This window comes from Ursus americanus, chromosome 20, assembly GCF_024610735.1.
Source record: "Ursus americanus isolate L20-20 chromosome 20, mUrsAme1.1.p, whole genome shotgun sequence".
Taxonomy (NCBI): domain Eukaryota; kingdom Metazoa; phylum Chordata; class Mammalia; order Carnivora; family Ursidae; genus Ursus; species Ursus americanus.
Genome location: NC_142146.1, coordinates 25,749,614 through 25,766,086, shown reverse-complemented (window position 1 = coordinate 25,766,086; position 16,473 = coordinate 25,749,614). Strand labels below are relative to the sequence as shown.

The 16,473-nt window shown below is 34.0% G+C and overlaps 1 protein-coding gene across 1 annotated transcript in view; it reads right to left on the bottom strand.

The window, feature by feature from the left end:
* TBC1D5 (TBC1 domain family member 5) overlaps positions 1 to 16,473 on the bottom strand; it is a 562,848-nt gene that overhangs the window by 250,181 nt on the left and 296,194 nt on the right. Inside the window, exon 5 of the mRNA XM_045791684.2 lies at positions 13,359 to 13,425. Coding sequence (XP_045647640.2) covers positions 13,359 to 13,425 — 67 coding nt within the window. The remainder of the gene's footprint in view (positions 1 to 13,358; positions 13,426 to 16,473) is intronic.

Genomic DNA, 16,473 nt, shown 5'->3' with positions numbered 1-16,473 from the left:
TTTGTGAAACTAGCAAGGACTTGATATCTAACTTTCTATATGATAAAGAATTTGCCATAGTCTATAACGTAAACAATACTATGAAGTAAATGCTTACAGAATTGAGAACAAATTATTCTGCAGTAATTTGGAAACAGACATTTATTTAGCAAAATCTGATGTCCTAATTGAAAGCCAATCCAATCTCATAAAACATGTTTTTCAAGACTGGGTTGACTTATAGGGTATTACACACATAGAAATACATACATGCTTCAAATAATACTTTAAAGATCTAAATGGATTGTAACTGAATCCATCATTCATTTGATAATTTGTAGATCAGCACTACCCAACAGAACTTTCTGAGATAACGGAAATGTTCTATATCTGACTGTTCAATATGGTAATCATTAATCACATGTGGCTACACATTAATCACATGTGTGCAACTGGCTAGTGCAACTGAAGAACTACATATTTTAATTAATTTAAACCTAAATTTTCATAGACTCATGTCACTAATTGTTCCTATATTGAACACCAAAACTCCAAGTGCTTTAAGGATAATAAACCATTCATAGATACATTCGATTTTTAAAGTAAGAACTATAAAAAAGCTTCAAGAGATATAAATATATACATGATATCACATATAGTGTTACTAGGGAAAGAAGACAGATACACTTTAAAAGTTAAACAGTACAGCTAGTTCAAAAATCAAGATAGTTCCATAAGAGATGTAACACAGTATGTAATTAATTCTAAATGAATGGTGCTACCAATAAGATCATATACAGATATAATAGATATTTTTTTTTTATCTCTATCTGGTTGCCTTTCCCTGTCCAGGTTTCTCTGTCTCTACCACCACCCTCTGCCGCTTGCTTCCTCCCACCTCCCTCTTACACATAAAAGTTAGGGAAGCAAATCTTTAGTGAAGAAGTGATGCATCTGTAAGTACCAAAACTAATAAATGCTGGCAAGAACCAGACCCAAGATCTGAATCATGAACCTGATATAACCATAGTCAGTATTAGATTGGTTCAAAGATCCAGGATATGAAAATTTAAGATGAAGATAAATGGGTCATGTGATAAATTTTAAGTCAATATGGACATTATGTACTTTATAATTTGTTTGGATTAATGTACCTGAGAAAATAGTTTCACATGTGCCTCTGAAAATGTAAGGAAATATCCTCATCCAAGGGCCACCAGAAAATCTCATTCATTTATACTTTAAAAGAAAAAAACTCAATACTATAAAAAAAAATCCCATAATTGAATACCTCATATACCCAGCATAACGAAAGACCAACGTATGCCACATAAGTGATTTTTTTTGCAACACAGAAATGTTGAAAGTATCAAAATTTACTAAGCCTTAAAGAATTTTTGTTCAGATGTGGTATACATTTGGAAAATGTATGGCGATTTGCCCCTACATTAAATAACTCCAAACTGCTTTGCTTTTGGAGTTTTCCATTCTGTTTTTAGTGGCATTTTTCTCAAGACTATCATTATCAGGCTACTGGCTACCAATCTGTATAATGATTATACATTAGCTTTTAAAAATCCTAAATCTACACCCCTCTGTCATTTGCTCAGCGTGTCTTTTTTAAAATAAAGACAACAAACTAGACTTTAAGCTGTCATATATTCTAGCCTATTTCAACATCATGAGTTATCAGAATCTTTTCTAATTTAAGAAAAATGTGAAATAAGACTGTGGGAATAAGGACTGGAAGGGCTCTCCTGTGCCTAAACATATTTTAATAAGCAAACATTTTGCCTGTTCTAATATTTTCCTCCTATTTCTAAGTTTCTGGTTATATTCTAGCTGGTTGAAGCTGTTAGAAATTTGCCCTGTAGGGGCGCCTGGGTAGCGCAGTCGTTAAGCGTCTGCCTTCAGCTCAGGGCGTGGTCCCGGCGTTCGCGGATCGAGTCCCGCATCGGGCTCCTCCGCTGGGAGCCTGCTTCTTCCTCTCCCACTCCCCTGCTGTGTTCCCTCTCTCGCTGGCTGTCTCTATCTCTGTCAAATAAATAAATAAAATCTTAAAAAAAAAAAAAAAAAGAAATTTGCCCTGTAAATAACTGACATGTCACTGTATATCCAAACGTCAGCAGCCAATTCCATTACCCCCACAGCCTCAGTCCTTCAGTGTGGCCAAGAAAAGAATTCAGAGCCAAATTCTTAAGCAAGCCTTTACTAGCAGTTAAAGCGAAAGTAGCCTCTTCAGGTGGGAGAGGGGGCAGGCACAGAGGTGGCCACTTCATCAGGGTTCAGGTCTTCTTTCGTCTTTCCTTTTTATGTTTGTATAGGTTATGGGTCATAGCTAGGGCGGTCTCTGACTAAGGCTGCTTCCAATCATCTAAGGGACTCCTCCTACCAGTGGGGGGAATGGGGGTGGGGCAGTGGGGTTTGGCCCTATATGGTCCTTGCTGGAATTGTCATGGCGGCCTTCTCCCTGCAGGGAGGGGATCAAAACCACAATGTACATGTATCATAATGAAGCTATATGTTACTGTTCGCTGGAGTCATAGGGGAGAATGCATGTGTATTCCCTCCAGGGTCTTTAACTGCCTGTTCTATCTCAAAGAAAAAAAGGAAAAATCCCTTTTCTGAATACTGGATATAGGGGGTAGGGGATAAGGGTTGGGAGAAGACACTAAAATGAAGGAATCAGAGTGTGGAGACCTAATTTGAGTCTGCACTGTGTTTCCTATGTAGGCTAGAACACCAGTGGGAGTAATATTCTTATTACTGATTTTTTTTAAAACAGTTGTTCTGCATCACAGTGGAAGATGAACCATTTTCTCATGACCTCCTTGTCCAAATTAAAATATGTTTCATAAAAGTTCTGTCTTAGGCAGAAGTATTCTCCACTGATGAAATTTTATGTTATCTGAAAGTTCATTTACTTCAAGAGAACTCAAATCTAGTCCCGACTCTACAAAAGGCCTTTTTATAAAAAAAAAAAAAATTCTGTTATCCATATGCTCAATAATCCAGATAGTCCCAAATGGATGCCACAAAAATTTTAATTATATGACCACAGATATCCTTATATGAACCAAAGAGATGTTTCCATAAAGCTGTCACATGGACTGCTACTATAAAATTGAAAACTAGCACAAGAAAATTCTCATTTTTCTACAGAGCTTTTTAAAATATTACGATTAGGAATGGCACCTAGACATATAGAGGCAGGAAAATGGGGTTCCTTCTCTAGGACCCATCAAGAGTCCAGAGGACAGTGGGAAAAACAGGGATGGGAGCAGTGTTAAAAACACCAATCAGACCACTCTGGCTTTATTTATTCCACTCCCTCAACCCTCTTCTAGATCTCTCGAGTAGAGGAAAAAAAAAAAAAAGTCCCTGTTCAAACTACATAATCAGAATATTAGAAGAGAAGCAAGCTCTGGGTTTGGCCAGGTGGTCAGGTGGGATGGGGCAAGCAAACAAGAGTAGTTACTTAGGAGGTTATGAACTCATTACTGTGCACTGAACAAAATCCATATAACAAGAGGTCTGTGCCTGGTTCAATGACAGTAGAGCTCTGCTGCTCATGACAACTTTAAGATCTAGAAGCACATTAAAAAACTGGAATGAGAGTTAAGAGATAGTGTTCAACTACCCTGTTTTGCTTCAAATGGGTTCAGAGACTTGGGCTTGTCATCTGAATTACTTTTCTAATCTGAACAAATAGCTTGAAATTCAATCTTTGAAAATCCTTGAAATATGTCAACCAGCTAAACTACTATATCTATCTCAGAACATTGCATCTATAATCATGAAATGAAAACTATGTCCATATGTTCAGATGATACTAGGACTTCTTTTAAATTTCAAATATTCTCTCATTAGCAGACTATTTTTTATTCCATAGCTGCTTTATTGATTTTTCCCATATTTCTAAGCACATAATATTCATTCTCAATTGTATCATTATCAACTACTTCATATAATTTTGCGATTTAAAGATTTTCATTTTCAACTCCCAGTTAAATTTTTTGATCATGGATTTAAATATATCAAATACCTATACTAAAATCTAAAGCTTTAATACTATCAAAATACTAGTTCATGCAAAGTAACAATGTCAACAGAATGAAACAGATATATGTAAATACTCACATTGTAGGGGCCACTTTAGCTGTCTTCTGTAACTAAGGGCATAATTTTGTTACTAACAAATGTAAGGCTAACTGTATCTAACCATTCTAACAGTGGCAAAAAAAAAAATGCATTGTTAGAGAGTAGAAAATGAAGACTATCTTTATTCATATTGTTCACCTCATAGAAAAGTCTCGTCCCTCTAGAATGTATAGCAGATATATCTTCCCTGTAACCACCTCTCCCCCAACCCCTCAATTTTAACTACTCCATCCGGTATTCCTCTAGTTCTTAGTAAAATGTCCCCATTATAACATTGGTTATCATCTACATTAGTTGCTTCCATGTCTGTCTCCCCTCCTAGATGATTAAGTGTTTTATTTGTCTTTGGGTCTTGGAGGTTTAGCACACTGGCTTGCCTATAATGAGTATACAATAAAGATTTGCAGAATGTTTGAAGATTTGTTAGCTCTCTTGAACCAAATATATATATATAACCAAATATATATAAAAACAAATATCACAAAAACACTTGTGAAAGCTCTGGATTAGGAAAAAAATTTTAAAAATAGGATTCCGGGGCACCTGGGTGGCTCAGCTGGTTAAGTGACATGCCCAGGTCATGATCCCAGGGTCCTGGGATCGAGCCCCACGTCGGGGGGAGCCTGCTTTTCCCTCTTCCTCTGCCTGCTACTCTGTGTGCTTGTGCGCTCTCCCTCTCTCTGTCAAATAAATAAATAAAATCTAAAAACAATAATAATAATAAATAGGATTACTAACCACTGCCACCTTTCCCCCAGAAGGCAAGGTAATCTGATACAGAAAATAGACAAATACTGAATATCAATCTCTATTAAAATATTCTGTGAAGGGGCGCCTGGGTGGCTCAGTCATTAAGCGTCTGCCTTTGGCTCAGGGCGTGATCCTGGCGTTCTGGGATCGAGCCCCACGTCAGGCTCCTCCACTGGGAGTCTGCTTCTTCCTCTCCCGTTCCCCCTGCTTGTGTTCCCTCTCTCGCTGGCTGTCTCTCTCTCTCTGTTGAATGAATAAATAAAATCTTAAAAAAAAAAAATTCTGTGAAAATTCCACCTTTAAACTGTATCTTTGAGACTTACAAATTGTCAAATCAAAAATCAGTAATTAGGCCTTATGTAGAGCTAACTATATAACTATAAAGCACACCCATAAGTAAATAAATAAGCAAGGTATTTGTAAAATGTTTAAAAAGATTTGTAACTTTCCACTTTTAAACTATTCTTCTTTGTATTATTTTTTCAAATTATAGATCCAGTGACACACTTCAACATTACTGACCAAATATTTAATTGGCATTGTCTATTGCACTGCCCTAATTAAAAAGTGCAGCATGCTAATACGTACTACAAATGGTGATCCATGGGGCTGACACGGGTGCATTTCAACTGAGGATACCAGGAAAAAACAGAAGTGTGTCGAGGGGAAGGGACTCTCAGTGATGACTGACTCAGAGCAGCTTATCCTCATATTTCAAATGTATGCCTGTCTTTTCAAAGATAAACATTTACACAGCCTTGGATGATTGGAGCTTGCAGCTGACTATGTAAATAAACAAATTTGAAAAAAATTTTTCCCCTAGAGCCTGCCTACAGATAATAAAAAGGGCTTGAAGGGGCTTCTGAAGCAAAGGAACTCAAACTAACATGTATGCTGAAGTCAGTTTGGGTTATGTTAATGTAAGGCTGTAAATGCAAACAAGCCAGTTAATTAGTTAAATGGAAGGTAACATTTTCAGAGCCTTAAGTGATCAATAATTAGTTCAGACAGTTGAATATTACAGAAAAGCATAGAAATTTCCAGTTCCACTATCATAAAAAAATAATAAAGTCACTTCAAGAAGATGTATTCATCATTCAAGTGTGATTTTTTTCATCCCTTCTCTCAAATATGGCTTCATTATGGAGATATGAATTAAGGTATTATTCTGATTTTTGGTTTCAGGAAAATGTAAAGATTACATACATATTTTGTGCTCTCTGAATTTATTTATTTATTTATTTATTTATTTATTTATTTATTTATTTATTTATTTTTTAAAAGATTTTATTTATTTACTTGACAGAGATAGAGACAGCCAGTGAGAGAGGGAACACAAGCAGGGGGAGTGGGAGAGGAAGAAGCAGGCTCATAGTGGAGGAGCCTGATGTGGGGCTCGATCCCATAACACGGGGATCACGCCCTGAGCCGAAGGCAGACGCTTAACCGCTGTGCCACCCAGGCGCCCCTCTCTGAAATTATTTAACTAGAAAGGTCGTGGTGTTATTTCAACAAATATGAAAAAGAGAAATAAGAAAATTTGATACTGAGATTGCGAGGCTAAATAAGCATGGATTTTATAAATATTCTTCCTATACAATCTATAGGTAACTGTAGATATTTATAAATTTGATCTTTTATAGATAACTGTAGATCTAATCCTTAAAGACTCATTTATTGCCAGTTTAGGACTGCAGAGAATTTTTAAATACTTTTCTGAGACAAACAACAACTATAAGAGATGAAAAAGTTGATTAAAACTTAAAGGAAATTTCACGAGCACCTGGGTGGCTCAGTGGGTTAAGCGTCTTTGGCTCAGGTCATGATCTCGGGGTCCTGGGATCGAGCCCCATGTCAGGTTCTCTGTCAGTGGAAAGCATGCTTCTCCCTCTCCGCCCTGCTCATCCACCCTGATTGTGCTTGCTCTCTCCCTCTCTCTCTCAAATAATTAAAATCTTTAAAAATAAATAAATAAATAAAATAAAACCTAAAGGAAATTTTGGAAAAGAGAGAAAGGAAAGGTGCAGAAATTAGTTTATTTATTACATGTTAGATGACTGGGCCAGTGTTCTACACATTTGTAGGTATGCTCCCTACAACTCTATGATATAGGAGCTGTTAACATTCCAATTTTACAAATGAAGTAATCAGGAATCAGGGAGATTAATTCTCTTGCCTAAGGTCATGCAGTCAGTGGGTGGTAAAGCGAAGATATAAACTTTAGTCAGTCTTATTTCTATCTGTATCTTTTTTCCAAATTGTTTTCCTGAATCGTGTATTTATTCTTAAAACCTTATAGAATATGTATCATATAGTTACACAGATTCTCAACAAAGTATAGGCAACACAAAGTGTGAAAAACATGGGGCACCTGGGTGGCTCAGTCGGTTAAGTGTCTACCTTCAGGTTAGGTCATGATCTCTGGGTTCTAGGACCAAGTCCCCCATGGAGCCCCACATCGGGCTCCCTGCTCAGGGGGGTGTCTGCTTCTTTCTCTTCCTCTGCCCCGCCCCCCTGCTCCTTCTCTCAAACAAATAACAGCTTTTTAAAAAAGTGAGAAAAGCAATGCTCTAAGAATCAGGAAAAAACCTTTCTCATCTACTTTACTAAGCTATGATACTCTGGAAAAAAAATGACAAGGGCTTAGGAAGTTAAAACGACTGGGTTGTGAAGAGTGGGATGGAAATTCAGGTTAGTCTCTATAATCTTTACTATATTCTGTGAACTGAATGTTCCCCCGCCCATTCATATGTTGAACCCCAATACCCAGTCTGTGGGGTGTTTGTCATGAATGGAACTAGTGACTCAGAGAGCTCTCTGGCTCCTCTACTATATGAGAGCACTGTGAATAGACAGAGAACCAGGAGTGGGCTCTTATTGGACACCAAATCTGCCAGCACCTTAATCTTGGACTTCCCAGCCTCCAGAATGTGAGAAATAGATTTCTGTTGTTTATAAGCCACATAGCCTGTGATATCTGTTACAGCAGCCTAAACAGACTAAAAGTATAACATTCAGCAATTAAATAGATTCTTTGACTTCATATTTTTAAATATAACAGAGTAACAAACTTGTATCACTCTAAGAGTATAGCCGGAACCCAGACTTCTAAATTTTAAATCCAATCTCTGCTTTTGCTCTATGATCTCTACTAATATTCTGAATCAATATTTCATGGTTGTTTCAGGACACATATGACCCACTTACATACAAATGGGGAAAAAAGGTATTATAGTAGAAATAAATGTAAATGATAGAAGGATATTTCCCACATTCTCTCAAATTACTGATTACATGTAAATAGGATACATAAAAATGTTTATGATGAAACTATGAGCCTAATTTTTAAAGTTTACTCAATGACTAAACAGTGCTCAAATAAATATATTTTTATTATTCAGGAAAAGAATTAACTTTGGGTTCAAAAAGCCAAACCAACTATAATTTCTTTAAAAACTTTTTATCAACTTCAAAACGGCCTGTAACTCTGTGGGCTATAGAACACACCATATTGAGAAAGAGTGGCAACTTCAGAAGCTCAGATCAATATTAAGAAATTATAAACACCACCCAATACAGAGCCAAGTGGAAAAGTTCCTGCAACAAAGGTTCTTTTAAAATATGAAATACATTATTTCTTAAAAGGAAAAAAATAGGAAGGTAAAAAGAATGGGTATTACTTAATTAAAAAAAATAATGTGTACTTAACAAATATTTGAGATCTTTATAAATTTTTCAAGTCTCAAGTCACCCTACCATCCCAGCTGTAGGATTTACTAATTCAAAAGACATGCATAAGTATTTTGCAATTCTTTCTGCATCCAACTACCTTTGTTTTTTAATTCAACACCAAAGTTTTCTAACTATTGTAATCTTTGTTTATTGGGGATGAGTTATAACAGAACAACCATTGGTTGTTACTATTTTGAACTATGTCTCCTGAAGTCAACACTTCATTTATAATGTATTATTTGAAAATTCTCCAATTGTCGAAATTCACAAGGTAATAAATTTTTCCTAACGGCACAACTTGGGAAAATATACCCAGCAATGGTACTATGTGAAATTAAATTGTAAAAGTAATTAGGGTAGACTACATGATTTACTACCACATATCAGAATCTAGAAAATCATAGTTAAATAACCAAATTTATTTAAAATTAATCTACCATGACTTATTTTCTATCCCATGACATTTATACAACATACCAAGATGACGTCTGAAAATTAAGCAATATTCTGAGTTTCCCCGAAAATGCCAATAACTGGTCTGAGTCTTCTCTAACTAAATTGACTATTTAACCAATGTATTTTAACATGGATTTGTTGCTATATAAACACAACCTAAATCTTAAGCGAGGCAATCCTAAATCTTTATATCCTAAATAAAAAATGAGGCAAAATGAAGTTATTTTCTATTTTGGGAATTATAACATTATATGTGAAAAAAGCATTACACAGATTCAAAAATCATACAGACTTCTATGAACTTTTGTGGAAAGTTTTAATTTAATCAATAAAGATATTTAGAAACATAGGGTAAAAAAGGAAAGTTTAAAAATGTTCACCTTCAATTTATTTCATAGGTCACTGTTATACCATCTAATAAGATAATTAAAAACATGCAAGCAGCTGGTACTACAGCTAAACAGATTAATGTAATAGTCTGTAGTCATATGTGCTGGCAAGGGGCTCGCCTCTTTGGAGAGGAGAAGGTCAGCTGCCCTTGGGAAAGAAGGAGGGTGGTGGGGAGAGAATACCGCTTCTACTATGTGGCCCTGTGCTACAGTCGCTAACTTCATCATCTACTGCAAACTGCTACTCGGCAAACTACTATTCTTCTTTCATACCCAGCAAGGGTCTCTCGGTTTTAATGTTTAAATAAGAAATACAGAAAGCTCATATAATCTGACAGAGAACGCTGGTCTTTAAAAAGCATAAGATCTACTGCATAAACCAATAATATCTTCTCAATTCTTACAAATTTTCCATTTTAACACATCATCTACAAATTAGTTGGGAGACATATAACCGAATTTTAACAAGAAATTCTAAAACAAGATCTAATCTATTACCTAGGCACCATATAATATTCACACTGGTGCCTTCGGAGTTAAATTCAGCTGCACTCCATTTGTATCAGTGAAGCAAAACCACAAAAGACACAAATTCAAGAAAAACCTCCTGGCCTATGAAAAACAAATCTATGAACATTAGGTACACAGAACTATCATGTTAGATCTGATCGACTGTAAATTTCAGAATTTGTCAAAATTCCAAAACTCTACCTCTGAACTTATACAAAGAGTAAAACATCTTCCTTTTATCATTGCTATGTGTATAGATTTGCTATATGAAGGCAACTGAGAATATTTTGTCAGATTGAGAGTTTCAAGCCCCAGGTTAAGCTTGTTCTTAGCTCTGTTTCTGCTAACAGACAAAAGTTATTGTCCTGTAAGTCACACATTCTTTTTTACCTTCCTTTTAGTGTCTCTATAACAGGGCACTGTAAAAAATTCTAAATACCAGAAGGTTACCAATGATGACAATGCCACAGACTAGAAGATAAAAACAGCTACTATTTACTCAGCATTTACCACATGACACTATCCCATCAACTCCTCCTAACAAGTGTGTTTTTTCTTAACCTCCCTCTAATGGTGAGGAAACTGAGGCTAAGACTTGCCCAAGTTTCCCAAGTATTTGGAGTCAGGATATGAACCACCTCACCATATATTTGGGTATCATTAACAATGAAAGGCAAAACAACAACAATCAGTGACTCAGCCCTCTTGAACGTGACAATCTAAGACCACAGTAAGACAGACACAAAATGGGAAGAGTGCACACTTAGGTGACCAAATCAAGACTGAATGCAAAAGTTAATAAAATCTCCACATATGCTATAAAAGGGTACACGTGTTGGAGGGTGAAGTGAAGGCTAAGGCAACAAAGTTGTCAATTTATATGAAAGAATTAATTCCAGAAAGAATTAATAATGCCATGGCTTTGCATTTGGATTTTCAAAAGGCTTTATCTTCTACATTTTATCTCAGTCTTTCCGAGAGTTGTGAGGAGGAAGCAGGTTACACATTAGAATGTCTGTCTCATAAATGACAAACTAAGGCTAATCATTATCCTGGACTCAAGTATATATAGCTTGAGTATGATGGTACTAGGCTGGCAGCCAGAACTGTCTGACTGTGAAGAAAGGTCAGGATTTCCGAGACAGTTTAAATAAGACAAAGGTAGAATTGTTAGGCTAAAGGCTCTCTGAGGGTTAATATTCACATTTTTCTAATAACTTAGTTAAGTTTAAAACAGTAGTGATAGCAACAGAAAAATAATTTTCATTTTCAAAAGGGAATTTTACTGACAATTCTGTTGCCATTTTAGTGTGATCATGCAACAATTACTAGGTTTTATCAGTTAACCTTAATATGAAAATATACCCCAGAGCTGTGCTTCTATGAATTCTGCATTTAACCCAAGTGTCAAATTCACAAGTAAGCTCATTATATTCTAAGAGCTATTGCCTGCTGAGTAGAAAAATATTCATTTCGCACCTTAAATACTATAATACTATTTAATAACAGCACTGGCCTGCCAACTATTAAAAGCTCGTTTTTATATATTGTACTACCTGAGCTTTTTATCTTGCCTTTTTAATTACAACAATAAATTAATATCCTAACATTACAACACTGACAGGCATTGATTAAAATTATATTAGTTAACAACATTAGTATTTATTGTGCAAAGTTGCATTAGGAGTTCATTTTCAAAGTACAATTAGCATTCAATAATACTAAAATATTTTAATCTTCAAACTATTCAAGAATAAAATAAACTACAAGATAATACTGTGCCTTCACATTAACACATTTCTCTTAACTTTATGTTATGTCCATTATTTACTATAATTAGCTAAACTATAAACATAATTGTAAAATTTAACTCACCAACAAAATTTATACACATATGGATTTTCCTTCCTTTGAAATATATCTGTTTTCCTTTTGTCTTAGCTATTTTTTATTGTGTTTATATCTAGCAATGATACTAACAACATAGATTTCACATATATTATCATATTAACATTCCTCACTTACATGCCAAATCATGAATGTTTAACTATCTTTTATATTCACTTCAGCACTAAAAGAAGGATTTGAAGAATTCCAACATTTATAAGGTAGGATGAGTACAGTGAAAATATAATGACAACATATGAGCTTTACTGCTGTGATAATACCCTTCTAGAACACCATGGGAACATAAGCCTTTTGTAGTATCTGTGACACTCGAACGACTGATTATTTATACAGACCCCAACTGATATAAAATAAAGATGTCAAGTGTTTCAATTACCATCTCATTTCTGGAATTCATAAACAAATTGTAAAAAACTTTCCCATTTACCACATTCTTATTAAGTGCTTCCTTCCTGTATATAAGGCCCTATTCTAGATATTAAAAGCTTGCCTGGAATCTGAAAAAACAAATGACACAGTTCCAATTAGGGATATACAATGTGTTTTCAAATAAAAATATAAAGATTCCAATCATAAACTCCATATTTATTACATAAAAGAAGGAGTTACAACTGAACATTCAAGTGGTTCTTGTGTGTATTTTACTGTGTCACTGCAAGTGTCAGAACTAACTAACCGTTAGGACAATGTACTCAAAGTATTTCTTCAAGAATCTGCATTGCTATCTACAATGCCAAATGTATTACTATTGAATCTGCACTTTTCCTTAAGAGAAAACAACCTAGTTCTTGTATCACGTTGGTTAAATATATGAATATTCAAATATTACTAGAAATAATATGATCTTCTTCTTCCTGGGTTTCCCTGTTATGAAGGTAAAGAATCCATAAACATTTACTCAAGCAAATCAAGTTATTAGGAGAATATTACCAAAATACTAGAGAAGATGCAGGTTTTCTTAACTAGCATATCCTTTAAAAAAAAAAAAAAAATCACTAATTGAGATGTAACTGCCCTGTTTGCTGAAGAACCAAATGGGAGATAAACAAACAGCACTTGATGTAACCACGGATTACATTTCATATTCTCTTAGATACTCATAAGGAATATATTCTGTTTTAACAGGAAACAAACAAATGGAAGCCTTTAGTACAGTACTTTAGTACAGATACACTGGAAAAACAAAATAAAAAATGGATTATAATGGAGCTTAATACTACATGTGCATTCATACCTATTATATACTAACAACTGATATCCACAATAAGGCCATTTACTCAAGAACTTAAGAGGTTACACTGTTCATTACTCAATAAGTCTGCAGAACAATCGCATATCACAATATTCCTTACATGTAACTTATTTTTAAAGCACAGGTAACATTTCCCTATTACTCTAAGATTAAAATCCTGAAACATTAGTTATCTTGTATATTATCTTGTAAAAATATGCATCTATGTATTCATCACCTACCTATAGGAATTAAAAGTCCCATCAGAATCTAAAGTAGAACTTCTTCTTCCATTTTTATTTGAATCTCCTGGAAAAAAAATTTAAAAACACTGAAATAATGAAGATTATGAAACTGAATATTTTAGTTGAAAAGCTGCTGTGTGACAGCTCTATGCAGTATATTGGGGCCAAAAGCATTATCCCTTTATCCCTACCCCCCAAATATCTCTTGTAATCAGAGGTGATTATGCAAAAAATTCATTTTGATGCTAAAATATAAACTAATACCACGACTCCTAAATTAGGATAGAAATACTATCAAAATAATTGCTAACAGAACGAATGAAGCACAGTACATTTTTTATGAATCACAAACAAAACTGAAATTTATAAGCCATTAAATCATACACTAGTGTTTATAAACAAAGGGCAACTCTTTGTTAGTGACCAAGTCACCTGTCCTGACCACTGGTACAGTCAAAAAAGAGCAACAGATGGAGAACCTGGAGTGTTTTCCAGTCCCCAGCTCTACATGGTCTAGGAATTTGGTAAGCAGAGAGGTAAAAGAGAAAGCAGGCTTGGGAGGTGGTGAATGCATTCTACGGAGCTTTTAATATACCTTAATATTCTTCCTAAAACTTTATGTTTTAACTGTGGGCAAAAGTTCAACAGTTTTAAAAATGAAAAAACAGCATTGAAAGATATCTCTGCATCATACGACAATACCAAACATTTAGAAAAAAAACCCACTTAAGAAACTGTTATATTCATAGTATCAGACTTAGAGCAAATTCATACCTATCAGTTTAAAGATTATAGAATAAAACTAAATGTGCTAAAGAAGTTTAAAAAATGCTTACCAATGCCACAGTATAAAATATATATGCTTATTGAAAGAAATTTAATTTTAGTAGTTTACATTTTAAAATATATACTTCAAAGTATAGTTTCACTACTATTAAATAGACCATTTATTCTTAGAAACAAATTAAAAAGACTAGATTCTGATTACATTTTATACCCCTAATTCTTATAATGTAACTTTCAAACATCAGGTTATATTCATTTTTATGATAGTTAAAGCTTAATAATTTAATGATTTATCCATTTTAATTTATACTTTTAATCCACTTTGAACAATCTAAGGTGCCACTGGAGATCATCACAGTGGTCCTGGTTAAGTCAAATAGTAATTACACAGCTTTCACTTTAAAGATGAGATTATTTTTAATTATTGAGTACAGTACTTAAGGTACCATACTTATATAATTATGCTACTCATTAAATGGTTATTGAAAGCTGAAATGTAATTTTAATGACAGCTACCTATTTTTCTTTGCACATTTTATAGTTGACAGATTAGTCAAGAATGTTAGTTCTTTTCAAAATCTTTACAGCTGTGCCAAAGTATTTAAGAGGACAAGAACTGGACTGAGTCCACTTACTTTTAACCCTATTCTTTTTTCCAAATGCACTTTCAGGTTGTTTTTTTTTTTTTTTTCATTAAACAAAAATCCAAAAATGGATTATAGCATTTAAAACTACTGCCAAATTTTATAGAAGAAAATTATCCAAAATCACTTAAATGTTTAAGATCAATTTAGCTGGATATATTTTGTTAATTCTTTGAAAACATGAATACTATAAGATCACTCATACAACATACTTTATTTTCTTAAAAAAATAATGGTATTATAATAAATAAACAAAAAGAATTTAAAGAAAATTACCGTTTCTTACTAAATGAAAATTTCCTACAACACATGTTATTTAACAGCTTGCAGACATTTCCTGTGAAACACTCTATAATCAGCATAAAATAAGTACTATATCATACGTTTAAAATGAGCCCTCTTTCTCTTTAAAACGAAAGATTATAATTACTTAAACACATAAGATCTCACCAACAGAATATTTCTTCCTTTCTGCTGATATTTACCAGATCAAATATAAAATCCTTCAAATAATTAAGAGACTTTCGGTTTTTTAAACTAGCTTTTGCCATCATAATATATTACAAAGGTTTTCCTCATCTTATACCTGTCTCAAAATGAGCATATTACATTAAATGTAACCTTCAAAGGATGGGAATAAGGACAAAAAGCAGTTTTTCTTTCTCAAAAACATACCAAATAAGGAGTACAACTGTTTTTCTAAACAGTATTAGAGAAAAGATTTCAGAGTTTGCTATATGGGGAAAAGGCAATAAAGTTTTTAAGCAGGAAAAACTGCTTTGTTCCTTCAATCCTCTAGTTGAAATTAATTATAGCAAATGTTTATGAAAACATCTGTTCCTTACAGTTATAAATTCTTAATTTTAGTATGGATGATTCCAGATTCTTATTTTGGAAGGAAATTGTCTGACAACTGAAAGATTTACAAAAGAACAGGCAGAATTTGTAATTCTGGAAAATTGTATATACAGTGTGTATATCCTGCAGAGATTTTCATTTGTGTGAAACATTTGGAGGGGCTTGGAACTGGTAACTAGGAGAAATCAAAGACAGAGAGGCTCCTCTTTGATTTAAGGTGTTATACAATAAAAACATATTTATAATAGAAGGAAACATCACCAGAAATTATAAATAAATCCTCCTTTACTAGGAATCTAATTTGGAGTAAGTGTAATAAACTAAGTATTAATTTTATCAGGGATGTTAATAAGTCTAATGCCAATACAATCATGGGAAGGTATGTGTAGTGTTCCCCCAGAATAACAACAGAGGGTGCAAGAGAGTTTAATATGATGTTTTTAGTTGCTGTTCTGATTCTTGTACTAAGTTGTCAGGTAGCCATAACTGTAACAAGGATGTACAGGTTGTTTTCAGATCTCTCTCTCCCTCTTCACCTCTCTCTCTCTCTCTCTCTCACACACACACACACACACACACACACACACACACGCGCGCGCGCGCACGCATGCGCGCACGCATAAGTACGTTATTACAGTAATCTTGCACAAAGACCTTTAAATGATCGGACAGCACAAATAAATTGTGTTTTAAGATAACAGATTACCTTTTACTCACTTGAAAAGTAACTTAAATAGAGTAAATTTTTAAAATGCAATTGTAATTTAAAAGTATTTCAATATCTAATGTAAATCAACCAATAAAATAATCTAGATATATTTATT